The sequence below is a fragment of the Stegostoma tigrinum genome, chromosome 30 (genome assembly GCF_030684315.1).
Source record: "Stegostoma tigrinum isolate sSteTig4 chromosome 30, sSteTig4.hap1, whole genome shotgun sequence".
Lineage (NCBI taxonomy): Eukaryota > Metazoa > Chordata > Chondrichthyes > Orectolobiformes > Stegostomatidae > Stegostoma > Stegostoma tigrinum.
The window spans coordinates 37,588,564-37,606,735 of record NC_081383.1 but is presented as its reverse complement, the minus strand read 5'-3'; the positions used below and the strand labels follow the sequence as shown (position 1 = coordinate 37,606,735).

Genomic DNA, 18,172 nt, shown 5'->3' with positions numbered 1-18,172 from the left:
TGGCTTTGTTACAATCGTTACAATCTTCACTCCCTTTGGCCTTGGAGGACTAAACTTTCTATCATGCAAGTTCTCTTGTCTGCCACCCTACCACAGCCATTTGTCCTTGTCCCACCCAGCCCTTCCTCCAAATCCGTAATGCATCCCAGTTGGAAAGTCGCAGACCTGAGCAGTTGGCTGTTTTTCTCTCTCCACACAGATGCTGCTCAGTTCTCCCTCCAAAATGTTTCAATTTTTATTTAAATTGACCTATTTTGGGAATAACAGAAGAATGCATCATCTGAGCATCATTCAATACAAGTTGGCATAACTTATTCCAGACAAAAAAATTTATTAGAATGAATTGAGGAAATGTGGGCACTGTTCTCAATTAATCCCCAAAATTTGGAGACTCCGGAGAATACAGTTCAGATTCCAGGATGTCCAGTTTAAATATTGACACACTCCAGCAGATCTCAGTCCTAATTTCTAACCCTATATGAGAAGAAAAGATGGTGCAATTTCCTGGTAACTAATCTTAGCTAACAGCGACCTAACAACTACTGATAAAAAGCTGTTAACAAACAGTTATATCAAAGATAGTGTGCTCTCGCTCTGTGTACGGTGTTTGGATTTGGACTTGTAAAGATGATTGAAGTCCATTTTTGTGTAATGTCTTAAAGGTATGGATAACAACCCCATGCAAGTAACACCCATCACATAGTATAATGTACAAGCAATAGGAAACATTTTCATGGTTCTGATGATTAAATAGCTTTAAGAAATAACATAATTGCATTCACGAAATAATGTAATTAAGTCATAATGTTGAGAGTTAAGTTCAACAAATATTTGATATGGCAACCAAATATTTATGGTGGGAGTTTAAGAACGTGGGAACAATTTTGATTTTGGACAATTGTGTATATGAGTTACAAGCAAGTCATGTGTTTCACATCTCTCACGGTTTCTATTTTCATTGACTTTACTTTTCATTGAGCCACCATCAGTGGGAGCCCTTTTTACTTCGAGAGACTAAAGGTACAAGAGGGTAAACATACTTTCAGATGAGTAATTTAGTATTACAGATAAAAATTTTTACATCTCAGGCCTGAATGTACACAAGTCACCTTAAATCATAACTAATGATTACACTAGGCAGAAATGCCACTTTGCTGCTCTGTGTTATTTTCTACAAGTTTAATAACGTAAAGACGTGACCACATTCATCTAAACCAATATTGGGTTTCAGAGGAGCACAGGACACATTGTTGTTACATTCTTCTTAGGCATAGCTAAAATCAGTAGTTCAAAGATATTGATGACCATCTTAGACAATAGCCTGTTCTCCAAACATTAGCTTTAACAAAGAGCATTGGCAGACTGACACACTATAGTTCCTATCATAGACAAGCTTAATTCTATTGTTTAATCTTAGAATTACAGGACATAGGAGGTCATTCAGCCCATTGTTCCTGTACAGGTGTTTTGAAAGAACTACCCATTTCATCTCAATCCTGCTCTTTCCTCAAAGTGCTAAAGGTTTTCTTTATGAATTTCACATTTTAAAAGTTATTAGTGAATCTGCTCTCACCATTATTTCACACAGTGGCTCACTGGATAAAACCGTTCCCTTCTTCTCCACTCATTCAGCTGACAAATATCTGAAAAAATCCTTTCTCCATATCCATATACAAGTACATTGTAGGAGAGATTACCGAAACAGTAACTCATTGCTTTCACAGCCCAGCCCTGCCATCGCTACGTCTCCATATGACTCAGTACCACACCAAGCACCCATTGAATCATCAAAGGTCAATAGGAATAAAGTTTATGAAGGGGAGAATCACTTCACTATGTAAAAATGAACATGCAGCTCTTTTCTATCTACATAATCTATCACCACCTACAACACAGTGGAAAGCACAGGAGAGAATATATACGGTTTAATTAATTCAGTCATGGGATGTGGACATCACTGGCTAGGCCAACATTTATTGTTCATTCTTAATTGCCCAGACAGTTGTTAAGGGTCAACTACACTGCTGTGAGTCTGGGATCACACACAGTCCAAACCCGATAAGGATGGCAAATTTCCTGCTGAAGGTGAAGGAACCCCTAGGGGGCAGTGAACGTATTAAAGTAGAATTCACTCTGCAGTTTGAGGGGGAGAAGATTGAATCAGATGTAATGGTATTATAAATGAGTAAAAGTAATTACAAAATATTGAGGGAAAAGCTGGCCAGAGTTGATTGGAAGAGGACCCTAGCAGGGAAGATGGTGGAGCAGGAAATGGCAGGAGTTTCTGGAGGTAATTCAAGATCCACAGAAGAAATTCAACCCAAGGATGAAGAAACATATTGAGGGGAGGATGAGGCGACCACAGCTGACAACAGAAGTGAGGGACAGCATAAAAACAAAAGAAAATCATACAATGTGGTGAAGATTAGACAGAAGCCAGAGGATTGGGAAGCCTTTAAAAACCAGCTGAGGACAACTAAAAACGTAATAAGAGCAAGAAGATAAAATATGGTGGTAAGCTGGATAGTAATATAAATGAAGATTGCAAGAATTTTTTTAGATATGTAAAAGATAAGAGGTAAAAGTGGACATTGGACCCCTGGAATATAAGGCTGGAGAAGTAGTAATGGGGAGCAAAAAAAATGGCAGAGGAACTGAATAGGTACTTTGCGTCAGTTTTCACAGTGGAAGACACCAGCAGCATACAGAACTTTACGAGAATCGGGGGCAGAGGCGATTGCAGTGGCCATCCTTAAGGAGAAGGTGCTGGGGAGGCTAAGATGTCTGAAGGTGGATAAATCACTCAGACCAGATGAACTACACCCCATAGTTTTGAAGAAGACAGCTGAGGAGATTGTGGAGGCATTGGCAGTGATCTTTCAGGAATCACTGGGCTTATGTATGGTCCCAATGGACTAAAATGTGACAAATATAACACCCCTGTTTAAGAAGAGAGTGAGGCAGAAATTTGGAAATTACAGGCCAGTTAGCCTGAACTTGGTCATTGGTAGGAATTGAGTCCAATATGAAGGATGAGATTGTGGATTACTTGGAAGTGAATGGTAAAATAGGGCTGAGACAACACAGCTTCTTCAACGGGAGGTCATGCCTGATAAATCTGATGGAATTCTTTGAGGAGGTAATGAGCAAGTTAGATGAAGGAGAACCAGTAGATTTGATCTATTTGGATATTCAGAAGGCCTTTGACTCTGAAACTGCTAAATAAGATAACAGCCCATGGTGTAACAGGGCAAGGTACTAGCACGCACAGAGGACTGGCTGACTGGCAGAAGGCAGAGCGTCAGGAGGAAGGAACTATGGGCGTTGTTGACAAGTTTGCAAATGACACAAAAACAGGTGGAAGAACAGGTAGTGTTGAAGAAGCAGGGAGGCTGCATAAGGACGTGAGCAAGCTAGGAGAGTAAGTAAAGATGTGGCAGATGAAATGCAATGTGGGAAAAAGTAAGATTATGCATTTTAGACGGAAGAATGGAGGCACAGACAAACGGGGAAACACTGTGGAAATCTAAAACTCTGTGGATCCAGAATCTCCATTGATATTTTTTGACCTTGCCTAGGAATATTTATTTAACTTTCTCTTCTGTATCTTTAATTTCTTGGGCTGTTTTCTCTTCTATATGATTTTCATTTATCTGGAAAATTCCCTTTAATAGGATCTTTCCTCTGTTTCCACAGTGATGAAAGTGCTCCTGATATTAAATGTACCAATATCAAAGGAATATGAACAACTTGTGAAAACAGTACTTTGAGCATTGAGAAAATGTTTGGAATTAGATAGCACATTTCAGAGGCACAAATGTTTCAAAACTCCTGAAGCTGCTGAAGTGTTTTTTTGAAAAATGTAGTTACCATTGTAATAAAAGAAACACAGCAGTTAATTTCTAAATAGCAAGCCCCATGAACAAGAATGGGATAGTGTCAAAATCATTTGTTTTAGTGATGATGATTTAAGGGTAAAATATTGGCCAATCCATAACGAGAACTCCTAGACTCAGCTGTGAAATAATACCAGCTATTTTACATTCACACGAGAAGCAGATGGGCTTTCAGCTTAACACATATTCAAAAGACACCACCTCCAACTGTATAATATTTCTTTGACACTGCACTGAAGTGTGAACTGTGATCTTCATGTTTAAATCATGGGCTAGAACCTGACTCAGAGGCAAGAGTACTACCCTTTGAGCCAAGCCCAATACTAATAACAGAGCTTTTGACACAGCCTGGGATAGGTGGTGGTGGTCATGGGGGTAGGGGGAGGTGTGGGGTGAGGTGGAGGTGTTGATATTGGATCTATTGAGGAAAAGAGGATTGCAAGTGCCCAGAGAGTGATAAAAACTTTATAGTATTTCATTGAAGAGTCCCAACTTCCCACATTAACAGCACTCAGGTCCTTCCTGGACATTCATTACATTTAAGGTGTTTTGACCCATATCTTGATCATGTCAATATAAAGTCATGAAGTCATAGAAACACACTGCACAGAAACATACCTTTTGGTCTAACCAATCCATGCTGAACATAATTGCAGACTAAACTAGTTCCACCAGCCTGCTCCTAGCCCATATCCCTCCAAAACTTTATGATCAATTCTACTGGTTCTCACCCTTTTGATGTTTTGGTGGGTTTTAAGGAAGGTAACAATACCACCTTGTGGACTAATTAACTGGCCATGACTGTTCTGAAGAAGGGTCGCTGAACCCAAAATGCTTTCTCTCCACAGTTGCTGCCAGACCTGCTGAGTTTTTCCAGCAATTTCTAGTTTTGCATCAGACCATGTCACATTGTTCCCTTAAAGAAGTGACTAATTTCTGGCCCTGATCTCTGCCTGAGTAACATATTGGATCCTAAATGAGGTCCTCCCTAGAATAAAGAAAATCTGACAATTTGTTGTCCTTGAAATCTACTACAATGCAATTTCTAATTAACTTATCTTTCAAGGCTCCATGCCTGTGCCATCCTACAAATTGGAATAAATCTGTTAAATACATTTCTCTTCCTCTATTCACCCTTTTGCTAAAATTATTAATTGAACTTTGCCCTTTGTTTTGGGCTAAAGGACACACCAAACTATTTAATTAATGTTTTGAAATCTGTTGTATTCTCTCTCATACTTAAGCTTATCAGAAAACTATCTGTTATTGGACCTGCCTCATATAAAAATGTGCTGCTTTGATGTCTCCGCTGTTTTACGTGTAACCTGTAATTCTGCAGTGCTGGAGCTGTTGTTTCAAAAGATCCTCCTTCTGGTGTCTTTGTGGGCCCTCCACATTTTTAAATGGTTGTGGCAAGACTACCCTGGAGCTGCCATTCCAATCGATTATCACATTGCACTGACCAGGGTGAGAGCTTAGACGTGTCCCTCCTATTACTCAAAGTCTTCCAATTAACTGCACTTGTTCTCCAGAGTTTTCCCAATGTATGGCTTTGGCTTCAAAGTCTTCCAAGGTTCCTTCCCACCCTTCCAAGGTTTCTCACTCAGTTACATTCTCAAAATCTTCCACAGTTCTTTCCTGGCCTTTGGAATCTGCCTGCATTGTAGTTGCCCCTCTTGGGCTAATATCTGACTTCACATTCTGGCTTTGGAGAGTTCTCTTGCTGCTCTATACTTTATTATACATTTGATGCAGACCTCACTACTCACATGGTTAGATACTTCTCCTTAGGATCTCTGGGTATTTACACATTTAGTCTGCACTGTTACAAATTGTTGGTTTTACCACACCATTCCAGTGCTTTAGCATTCCATCTCATCCTTGCACTGCAGCAAGGGTCTCTCACTCTGCTTATTACAGAAACACTCTTAATTTAACTATTCATTACAGGTTACTAAATACAAACTCTCCAGTGTTGTGTCTAAGAGTTCTTTCTTTAAATGATTCTTCTCCTATCTCTACTCTGACCTCCATTTCTGATCTCTGTTGATGTCTGAGTGATATCATCTTTGATTATATATTTCATTCTCACACAAAATGAAGGTGAAACTCTCAGTGTCACAGTCATATTCCACAGAAACTTACAACACTATGGGAGTTTAGGCATGCGCAGAATAACACAGAAATCCAGCCATTGCTGTCTGTAAGTTTTCGCTCCGCTGTAAGATACATCGTAGGGGTAACCTTGAGGAGGGACGTAATGGCACTGCATGGGGTACTGAGGAGGTTCACTAGGTTGATTCCAGCATTGAGAGGGTTGGCTTATAAGGACAGATTCAGTAGACTGGGACTACACTCTTTGAAATTTAGAAGAATGAGGAGGGATTTTATTGAAACATATAAAATTTAGAAGATAGTAGATAAGTTAAAGCAGGGAGGGTGTTTCCACTGGCAGCTGAAACTCGAACTAGCCGGCCAGACTTCAAAATAAGAGGAAACAGATTTAGGACTGAGTTGAGGAGACAGCTTCTTCACCAAAAGGGTTATGAATCTGTGGAATTCCCTGCACAGTGAAGCAATTGAGGCTACCTCGTGGAATGTTTTTAAAGATATATAGATTTTTGTGCAGTAAAGGAATTAAGAGTTATGGTGAGTGGGCAGGTAAGTGAAGCTGAGTCCTTGAAAAAGATCAGCCATGATCTTATTAAGTGGAGGAGCAGACTCAAGGGGCCAGGTGGCCTACTCCTGCTCCTATTTTTTTATGTTCTTACATTCGAGGTACCCACAGATTGCAATATACAATCTTTTATTCATGAATTAACAAGAATCCGACATTTACACATTTTGCCTCACTGTAAAAAAGTAAAGAATTTGTACCTTGTGGAATGCAATGTAACTTTCAGCAGTATAATAACCTCACCATTAATGCTAATCCAAGGTGCTTATTTCACTTGCATGGAATGTCAAGCTGATCCAGAATGATAAAACTGCCACATATACTTAAAACATTTTTCCTCTTTTAAAGGGCCATATATCTTCATTTTAGCTCCTACCTTAACGCAGTCATAAATTTATTTGACTGTCTGAAATTTTAAATTAAAAATGAAGTTCTTTTAACTTCTTGCTTCACTGTGTTAATACCTGAATGTGATTGGCTGTCTGCCTACTTACTGGTATCACAGCACTGAACAGCAGTCAGCCACCATCTGATTTGTTGCCTGATTTAAAGTGCCCATTGGGAAAGGGGAGCAGCTTTGCTTCAACAAAACCCTAGCCAATAGAGTTCGGACAGACTGCCTTATTATAGCTATTGATTTGACATAAATTTCATTACACTGAATGCATATTCGACACTGTAAATAAATAATTGAAAGTTAAAACAATGTGGCAGTCATGGGCGAGTGGGTCAGAGATACAGATCAATTGTACATTAACATCAGAGATATATAGAAGCAACTCATATAGATTTGAATTAAATAGTGAATCATTAAAATAAATTTGGGTATGATTCAGCAAGAGATCTAAATCTCACAAAGCAACATGAGAAAGTTTGTTATAGTAAGTGTTGATTACACTTTACATGGTTAATATGGTTTATACAACACGCAAATTACATCTTTCACTATTATTACTCGAGGCATAAAACTAATTATTTTTGTTCAATATAAATTAGTGAAAAGTTAAAGAAACTGACAAAATATGAAATCAGCATCAAATAATAACAAAAATCACCTCCAAAATAAGAAATTTAAAATACAAAATCCATACTCAAACGATACCTGAAAGCTAGCTTATATCTGCCATGCTGCAATTTCATTAGAATGATAACAAAGGCCTGTATATTGCATCAAGGTAGTATACATCCAGTTACCTAGTATCTAACTACTTGGTAGAATTCTCAATAAGAGTTATGACCAAAATCTCAACATCAAGATTTGAAATTGATAACTGGCAGTCCATGGGTTGAGAACAGGTTCCACTTTTGAGAATGTTCACCAGTTGATTTGTATGAAATTCGGAACACAATGCAAGACAACGTAACATCGTCATTCACAAATATAAGGAAATGTTTTCATGTCAGATCTTTAAAATTAATATTAATATACCCCTGGGTGAGATCTCATTTGTAAGAATGAGTGTTCATAAGTCAAACTATCACAAATCAGGAATGGCCTATAAACAGTTCTTGGGGAAAAATGGTTACATTTGGAATTAATGGTAGGGCATTGGCTAGTGTAGTAGAAGAGGGACCTAGGGGTACAGGTACATAGTTCTTTGAAGGTCTGTCATATATAGACAGGGTGGTGAAAAGGCATTTGGCACACTTGTCTTCATCGTTCAGTCCTTTCGATATAGGGGTTGGGAAGTCATGCTGATGTTGTACAGGACAATGGTGAGGCTTGTTCTGGTATACTGCGTCCAGTTCTGGTTAACCAGTCATAAGAAGGATATTATTAAGCTGTAGAGGGTTCAGAAGAAATTTACCAGAATGTTACCAGGTATGGAAGGTTTGAGTTATAAAGAGAGACAGGAAGGACGAGGACTTTTTTCACTGGACCACTGGAGGTTGACAAGCAGCCTGACAGAAGTTTACAAAATAATGTCGGGTGTAGACAGGGTTAATGGTAAGATGGGGAATTTCAAGACAGTTAGTTTGGGATTATGTTCAGCATGGACTCGTTGGACCAAAAGGTCTGTTTTCATACTGTATCACTCTATGACTTTACGATGACTGGTAGGACCTTGGGTAGCACCAAAGATCAGAGGAACCTTAAGGTATCAGCACAGATAGATAAAGTAGTTAAGAAAACATATGGTATACTTCCATGTATTAGCCAAGACATAGCTTTTAAGAAGTGGCAGTCTAAGTCAAAACTGTACAAAACATTGGTTAAATCACAGTTAGAGTATCATGTGCAGTTCTAGAATCCACATTATGTGAGGGATGTGATAGCACTGGATAGGATGCAACAGAGAATTACCAGGATGTTGGCTGGGCTGGAGCATTTCAGTTATAAAGAGAGATTGGATCGGTGGGGTTTTTTCCCTTGGAGCAGAGAAGATTGTGAGGGTACAAGTTTGAGAGGGGGCAGAATTGAGGCATATAAACTAATGCAAAAAGTACTGTAGACAAGAAGAAACTATTGCCCTTGAAGGATCAATTATCGGGGGCATAGATTTAAGGTAAGGGGTAAGAGGTTTAGGGGAGATGTGAGGAAAGACATTTTCACCTACAGGGTGATGAGAATCTGGAACTCATTGCCTGTAAGGGTGGTAGAAGCAGAAATGCTCAGAGCTCTGCACTTGAGTTGCCAATGGATACAAGGCTGGGGGCCAAGTGCTGGGATAGGGGATTAGAATATTTCAGTGACTGTTTTTGACTGGTGCAGACAACGATGGGTTGATGGGCATTTTTTGTGCTGGAGATCTCTATGACTCTGAGGCCTAAGACTCTTGATTGCTGCACTCCACGGAACCGTGGAGAAGGGGCAATGAGAAAAAGGCACACATAGGGCTGAAAGAAAGAACATTTATATAATGCCTTTCATCTCTTCTGATCAGTACAAAGCATATCATAGCCAGTGGCATACTTCAAAGCCAATTTAATTGCAGTACAGTCCTGGAAACTGCAAAAGAGATAATGGCCAAACCTAATGATGAGGCAAGGAAATCTTAAAGATGGAGGGTTTCGGGAGCCAGAGGTTTAAAGTTACCTTTTTCCTGAAGATGGATCTAGACCCGAAATGTCAGCTTTCCTGCTCCTCTGATGGTGTTTGGCCTGCTGTGTTCATCCAGCTCTACACCTTGTTATCTCAGATTCTCCAGCATTGGCAGTTCTAACTATCTCTTTAAAGTTACCTGTTCCCCTCAAGTGTGTTACATTTACTGCACCATGTCTCAACTTATTTCCAGCCTTCTTCCCAAAAAACCAAACTGTAAGGAAGGTTGGTCAGTTCAAAGGAAGAATGAATTAGAGAAAAGGGTGAATGTGCCCCAGAGAGTGGGACTGGGAGAGAGAGAGAGGATTACCCATCAGTCAAGCTTCTCTCTGATATCTTCAGGAGTATAAAACATTCCAGGAGAGCTTCACCAGATATAAAAGCAGGATTAATATTTTCTAAATAGTAGAAGTTGTCCAGATGTCCTCCCTCAATCAACACCTTGCAAAGCACATTTATCAGATGGAGTTTAATTTAGATATATGCAAGATGCTACATTTTTGTAGGGAAAATCAATAGGACATTTAGACTTAATGATAAGGTCCTGGGGAGTGTTGCAGAACAAAGAGGTCTTGAACTGCAGGTTCATGGTTTCTTGAAAGTGGACTCACAGGTACACAGGGTAGTGAAGGAGGAATTTGGTACACTTGCCTTTATTGCTCGGTGTGTTAAGTTTAGGAGTTGGGAGGTCATGTTGCAGCTGTACAGGACATTGGTTAGGCCACTTTTGGAATACTGTGTTCAGTTCTGGTCTCCTTGCCATGGGAAATGTGTTCATAAACTTGAAAGAAAAAATTTAAGAAAAGAAAGAAAAGGATGTTGCGGGGTTGGAGATTTTCAGCTATAGGGAGAGGCTGAATAGGCTGGGACTATTTTCCCTTCAGGATTGGAGGCTGAGGGGTGACTCGCAATGCAGGGACCAAGGCTAATGTTTGGGAGGCAGGGGTTCTAATCCCACCATGGCAGGTGGTGAAATTTGAGTTTAACAAAAATCTGGAACTAAACGCTGGCCAGACAGCAAACACTGTCTGTAAAAGCCTGTCTGATTCATCAACGATGTTTGTGGAAGGAGTTCTACTGTATCTACCTGATCTGACCTTTATGTGCACTCCTGACCTACAGCAATGTAGGTGGATCTTCATTACCCTCTGAAATGGCCTGGACAGCCACTCAATTCAAGAGTATCTAGGGATGGGAAACAAGTGCTGGCCTTACCATTGATGCTTATGTCCCATACAGGAATAGAAAAAATATAAAGCAGACCCAGCCATTTCAGTCCAGTGCTCCTGATCTTCGGGCATTCAGTGTGAGCAAGTCAATGGGGCTGTTCCTGGGTCTGGCCAAGTTTGCTATTAAGGAGGTCCAGGCAGAGAGCTATGGAGGAGGACATTGCCACTGACTGCCTACCCTTTTCCTATGACTACATTGTCTGAGCGTCTTAGGAGAGGGAGCACACAATGTCCACCAATATTCTTGATGCCTTTAGAGAGAGGTGAACACCACAGGGAATACAGTGCTTTATATCCCCATCTAAGTCTGTTTTGATTTAGTCCCTTCCCTCCTCCCTACCTCTCCCTCACTTCTGATGGTTGCATTGCCCTTCATGGGCTTTGCATGTAAATATTTAATTGGCTACATGGACGATTACTGGTGGTGGTTAGTAGTTTATTTTTAAAAAGTCATCGTGATTTAGTAGACATAAGTTCGATAAGCACTTCTGGACATGAAAAAATAATTTAAAAATATAAAGCAGACCTGGGGATGGGTCAACAGAACTGTCAGTCCCAGGTTGGGACTAGCCTACATACACCACAGGTAGTATTCGGTGTTGAACAGTAAATGATATTCCTTTCCAGTTAAATTTTCTAAGTAATTACAACTCTCAAAGCAAAATGTTCCATTTCCTTATTATGAGCTCCTAGTACTGTGGATGATGCATCAACAGTAAATAAGCCTGGATTGCAACGTGCTGAAATATCTACAGAAATAACATCTTTAAACCCTACAAAAGCTGCAATTTGGCCCTGACTCCAATACTATTGTCGACCTTTTTTTCCAAAAGTTCTCTTACTTAAGACTAGATAAGGCAGATATGAACTTTCTCGTTGGATTTACCATCAGTAAGTAGCGCTGTCCGTACGTTAGTGCCAGAAGTTCACTCAGGGCTCACATTTTCCTTGGCTCCAAACAGAATTACTAATGTGACAAATGTCCAGCAGAGGGAACTGAGTGCTACGTGTGTGCCCAGCCGGGACACTAGAAAATATTGCGAAAGCTAAAAGAAAACAGCATTTCGTCATCTCAAAAAACAAAGTTAACGTTCTGCAACAGGAAAACAAGAAATGCACATCATGCGATGAGGAAACACTTTAATCAGTTAAATATACAAAACAAAAGGTAAATACAACACTTGCAGCTGAGGGCAAACAACCCAAAAACAGATTCTGGATCATAAGCTTGCAGGTATAACGCTTTGACAAAATATAAACCTTACACAGGAGCATCTGTTTCAATACTGGTAGACAATTTACTATCATTGAAGTCTATGAGAATCAGATCAGTTACCACAAACCTCCAAAGTCCAGGAAACACAAGTCATCAGGTATGTGAGCAAATCACCACAAAAATGTCTGCCTAAAGTAAGGGTGGAAATGTCACTGAAATACTACATGGGCTGAGGGAGCAGAAAACCTCATTCACTGAATCATAGAATCACTATAGTGTGGAAGCAGGCCATTTGGCCCATGAAGCCCACACCAACTCTCTGAAGAGCAGCCCACTCGGACCCACCGCATCCCTGTAACCCTGCATTTCACATGGCTAATCCACCGAGCCAGCGCATCCCTGGACACAATGGGCAATTTAACAGGCCAATCCATCTAATCTGCGCATCTTTGGACTGTGGGACAAAACCAGAGCATCCGGAGGAAACCCACACAGACACGGAGAGAATGTGCAAACTTCACACACACAGACAGGTGCAACTGAACCCAGGTCCCTAGCACTGTGAGGCAGCAGTGCTAACCACTGAGCCACTGTGCCAGTAATGCACAAATTCAATTCAGTCTTCTAAAAAGAGTGGATATAGTATTTCAGAATTAAGATGGAAGAAGAATCAACAAGAATTTCCAAAACTATTCAAAGTTTGAAGCAAATTGAAGTGGGATTATCCCATTACTTTTCAAGAAAAGGTTAAAAACCATCAACTTGTAAACTCCCAGGAAAATTTCTCATTCTTTGAAGGAAAAAAATTAACATTTCCATTACACAACACGGTTAATAACAAGGTCATGTTGCCAGTGATGGAGTCAATATAGCGGTGATCAGGATGAGTAACTGTTCCCAAGACAAATGGAGATTGTGTGTGCATCTCACTCCGTTAAACAAAGGTGTAAGAATGGAAATTCATCCCAGTTTGTCAGATACCCTGAGGGTTAATGTTGAGTTTACAGTTAGAATCAAAATTGGCCACGAGCAAGTTTTTCACAAAACTGGATGCCAACTATGGGTTCTAGCAGATAAGTGCTCTTTTGGCTTTTGCATGGTCTTCCAGGAGGGTAACAGCACCAACCTGGGGCTAAACCATCCAATTACATCAGAAGAATCCACGAAGCTTCCTCACAGTGGTGGACAATTTAAGATCCTGATTTCTGCCTGCAAAGCCAGCGTTCCCATGTTCTGAAGCAAGTTTGATAACCCCTCATTGCTCACACTGACAAATATATGGTGTCCAATTAATTCATCCTTCATAGGTCTGTACCTACAACATCCTACTTGATAAATAAATCCCCGTAAAAATCTTCTAATGATTCTACAAATATTGAGATCTCTGATTTAATCTCATCCAAATTAGCAGTAAATTTCTTTTCTGGCTAAAGTTCATGTTGAATGTTTTCATCAATATACTCTAGTATTTTCTTTCATGCTTTGTCCTGGCAGAATAATATCAGCTATTGGACTGTTAACATATATGTTGACTATAGTGCCTGTCGAACCTGGGTGAATAATTGGGTTTTTCCTGCATACTGTCAAAATTTTCAGTCCTATGTTGTTCTTCTCCAGTGTATTGCTGGTTCAGGGCTACACTTCAAAGACTTCCGGGATTTTTTTTTCCATCCTTCATGTTCTCCCTCTGTAGCTCTTTCATTGAAGTCTTTCAAAGCCTTTTTCACACTTATGGAATATTCTCCTCTTTCAGTTTTTTTTCTGAAAGTCATCCAAGGATTTGGCCTGTTTTTGGAGTCTTCCACTTGTTACCCAGCTGCTCTATCAAAGTCTTTGGAGGTTCCATGCTGCCTTTGGAATGTTTGCTTTTCAGCTGTGTCCCTTGGACTCTGCTTTAACTGCAGCTCCTACTCTCGTAGTTTATTCCTGAGCCAGCACCATGGTTTTGCTTGTTTCTTTAAGCCAATGCAGCTACCCATACATTGAGAGTCTAGAGTGTCTCAGGCTGATAGTGTCTGGACATCCACTCTAGCCTGAGGTCGTTCATTCCTTATCTCTAAGTAAGGCTCTTCAATGTCTTCTGTACTTTTCTACTTCTTTATTTATACCTGTACATCTTCTATTATTGAATACAACCTTCTAGTGTAGTTCCTAAGATCTGTGTCTTCACATGCTGGTAACAGACTGATGTCTTCTCTTTCCTCAGGTAAGAAACATCTGATCAATTACATGAATCTCATTAAACCACAAGAGGATCCAGAAATGCTTGTTGGCACTGGGCGAACACTCCCACTCTATTTCTCCAAGTAAACCTTCAAACAACATATTCAATATTTATGTTTATAGGCTGTCTCTGGCTTCACCTTGTGGGTCTAGGGTTAAAACTGCATCAGTGTCAGAATAATATCATTAAACACTTTTAAAATATTATTGAATCCCCCCAAATGAAATATGTTGGGCCCCTTACCGCCATCAGAAATAGAAAAGCTAAAATGGTGGGAGGCCCAAATGTGTTGGCAAGGACCATGTAGTGGCTGGCTGCCATTTTAACCACTGCCTGTCTTAATGTCAGGACTCTCATTTCTGAATTTCCCTGCTTCAGGAAATAAAGTAGGATCACTTCGGTGTATTCCCACTATAACATCATATTGCTGTCAATTAAAGATGCTTGCCTTGACTGATATACAACATTCTAATTTCTGATAAAATGTTAAGATTGACATCCCAAAATAGAGTCTTGGACAAGTGAATCTAGGCTGACACTGTCATACAAAACTGAAGGAGTATTATCTGCTGGAGGAGAACTAATCTGAGGGTTCATCTCCTATCTCATGCTGGATGTAAGGGATCTTGTGACCTTATTCAAAGAAAAGCAACCGAGTTCTCCCTGGTCAAAATTCACTTCTCAAACAACATGACAAAAATAGACTATCTGACCATTATTGTGCTGTTATTTTTTGGGACCTTCCTAAACAATAATTGGCTGCTGCCTTTCTCAAGAATGATTAAATTTCAATAAATATCTCATTTACTAAACTTTATGACATCCTGAAGTTTTGAAAGGTATTGCATGTGTCTTTTATTTAAGAAACGAGGAATTTGCAAAACAAAATGTGCTCTGAAATAATGTAACATCCACAAATTTAGCCATCATGAGTTCAATACTTAAATCTCAGTCTGAACTTTGTCCTGTTTTAGAACTCCATGTTTAAACAGAGCTGATAAGTAAATTCTAAAATCAGATTATTTACTGAAAAAAATTTTAACTTGAAATATACGTACCTTCCCTGTGACCAGCGTCATATCCTGAAATTCTGGTGAAAATCCTACTCCTTCCATTTCCCTATGTTTTGGAAAAGGTTCGCTCTCATTCACTCACTGGTACACCGTCTCTCTTTTTCTAATTCGATCTGTGACTAGGTTGAAGTTGAACAAAGCAAAAGTGACTTCAGTTGTTGCGACATCAGTTGTCCATCTGATTGGCTGTGAACTGGCTGTTAACAAAGCAGCGATTGCCTTTAGAATGGTTAACAGTGCCAGGAAGGCCTGACAAAATTGGAAGTCCTACAGTAAATGAGGGAGGAGAAAAGGGGGGGTTCCTCAGTTGTACTTTTACTGTGCCTTAAATCAAAGTACGGCACTAATGTCAGATGAACTTTAAACCATGATTTCAACTTACCAAAGAAAATGCACGTTTCATTAATCACTCAGATGTTATAATCACTATTGCAGCACACAGACATGTTTTATTAGCTTGTTTTTTTTATTAGCTTGTTTACTGATAACTCTCATTTACTGATGAAGGATGATAATGGGTAATAAATCTTCTTTCACAACCTATAATTCGGGTAACTTGTTCATCTCAAAGTAGCTTACACTGAGCTTTATAGGAGGCAATTGGGTTATCAGTTATTTTACCCAAGTGGTCACTGAGAGCTAATGCCAGAGAGGTTATCCCAACTACCTTGATATATCCCTTGTCCAGCATGCAGGGATGAGTGACTTACTTCCAAAGCTGCTCGACACAAATGGTGATATCAGTTAACTGAGGTTAACAGGGGTTAAATCTGAGCCTCCACGGACTGCATGGCTCATTCTCAGGTAGGGCCGCACGTTGATCCATAGAAATTAACAGGAGGCAGGAAACAAATAAGCCAGGTGTTGTCCATTGATCTCCACAAGATACCATTTTTTAGTTTGGATTACATAGAACATTACAGCACAGTACAGGCCCTTCGGCCCTCGATGTTGTGCCGACCTGTCATAGCGATCTCAAGCCCATCTAACCTACACTATTCCATGTACGTCCATATGCTTATCCAATGACGCCTTAAATGTACCCAAAGTTGGCGAATCTACTACCATTGCAGGCAAAGCGTTCCATTCCCTTACTACTCTCTGAGTAAAGAAACTACCTCTGACATCTGTCCTATATCTTTCACCCCTCAATTTAAAGCTATGCCCCCTCGTGCTCGCCATCACCATCCTAGGAAAAAGGCTCTCCCTATCCTCCCTATCTAACCCTCTGATTATTTTATATGTTTCAATTAAGTCACCTCTCAACCTTCTCTTTAATGAAAATAGCCTCAAGTCCCTCAGCCTTTCTTCGTAAGACCTTCCCTCCAGACCAGGCAACATCCTAGTAAATCTCCTCTGCACCCTTTCCAAAGCTTCCACATCCTTCTTATAATGCGGTGACCAGAACTGTACACAATACTCCAAGTGCACCAGAGTTTTGTACAGCTTCACCATAACCTCTTCGTTCCAAACTCGATCCCTCTATTAATAAAAGCTAAAAACACTGTATGCCTTCTTAACAGCCCTGTCAACCTGGGTGGCAACTTTCAAGGATCTGTGTACATGGACACCGAGATCTCTCTGCTCGTCTACACTACTAAGAATCTTACCATTAGCCCTGTACTTTGCCTTCTGGTTACTCCTACCAAAGTGCATCACCTCACACTTGTCTGCATTAAACTCCATTTGCCACCTCTCAGCCCAGCTCTGCAGCTTATCTATGTCTCTATGCAACCTACAGCATCCTTCATCACTATCCACAACTCCACCGACCTTAGTGTCGTCTGCAAATTTACTGACCCATCCTTCTACGCCCTCATCCAGGTCATTTATAAAAATGACAAACTGCAGTGGACCCAACACCGACCCTTGCGTACACCACTAGTAACTGCTCTCCAGGATGAACATTTCCCATCAACTAGCACCCTCTGTCTTCTTTCAGCAAGCCAATTTCCGATCCAAACTGCTATGTCTCCCACAATTCCATTCCTCCACATTTTGTACAATAGCCTATTGTGGGGAACCTTATCGAACGCCTTGCTGAAATCCATATACACCATATCAACCGGTTTACTCTCATCTACCTGTTTGGTCACCTTCTCAAAGAACTCAATAAGGTTTGTGAGGCACGACCTTCCCTTCACAAAACCGTGCTGACTATCCCTAATCAATTTATTCTTTTCTAGGTGGTTATAAATCCTATCCCTTATAACCTTTTCCAACACTTTACCAACAACTGAGGTAAGGCTCACTGGTCTATCATTACCAGGGTTGTCTCTACTCCCCTTCTTGAACAGGGGAACCACATTTGCTATCGTCCAATCATCTGGCACTATTCCTGTAGACAATGACGAGTTAAAGATCAATGCCAAAGGCTCGGCAATCTCCTCCCTGGCTTCCCAGAGGATCCGAGGATAAATCCCATCCGGCCCAGGGGACTTATCTATCTTCACCCTCTGAAGGATTTCTAATACCTCTTCCTTGTGAACCTCAATCCCACCTAGTCTAGTAGCCTGTATCTCAGTATTCTCCTCGACAACATTGTCGTTTTCTAGAGTGAATACTGTTGAAAAATATTCATTTAGCGCTTCCCCGATCTCATCTGACTCTACACACAACTTACCACTACTATCCTTGATTGCGCCTAATCTTAATTTCATCATTCTTTTATTCCTTAAACACCTATAGAAAGGCTTAGGGTTTACCCTGATCCTATCCGCCAACAACTTCTCATGTCTCCTCCTGGCTCTTCTGGGCTCTCTCTCTAGGTCTTTCCTGGCTACCTCGTAGCCCTCAAGTGCCCTAACTGAGCCT

At 40.3% G+C, this 18,172-nt stretch overlaps 1 protein-coding gene across 2 annotated transcripts in view; it reads right to left on the bottom strand.

Annotated features, from left to right (window-relative positions):
• LOC125465702 (cyclic AMP-responsive element-binding protein 3-like protein 3) overlaps positions 1 to 16,353 on the bottom strand; it is a 54,285-nt gene extending 37,932 nt beyond the window's left edge. The window contains exon 1 of one of the 2 annotated variants that reach the window (XM_048559438.2): positions 15,344 to 16,353. In XM_048559438.2, the coding sequence (XP_048415395.1) occupies positions 15,344 to 15,400 (57 nt within the window). In that variant the 5' untranslated portion in view covers positions 15,401 to 16,353. Of the gene's footprint in view, positions 1 to 1,573; positions 1,688 to 15,343 lie in introns of those variants that run through there. The other variant, XM_048559440.2, reaches the window with a different exon arrangement.
• Positions 16,354 to 18,172: the final 1,819 nt, after the last annotated feature.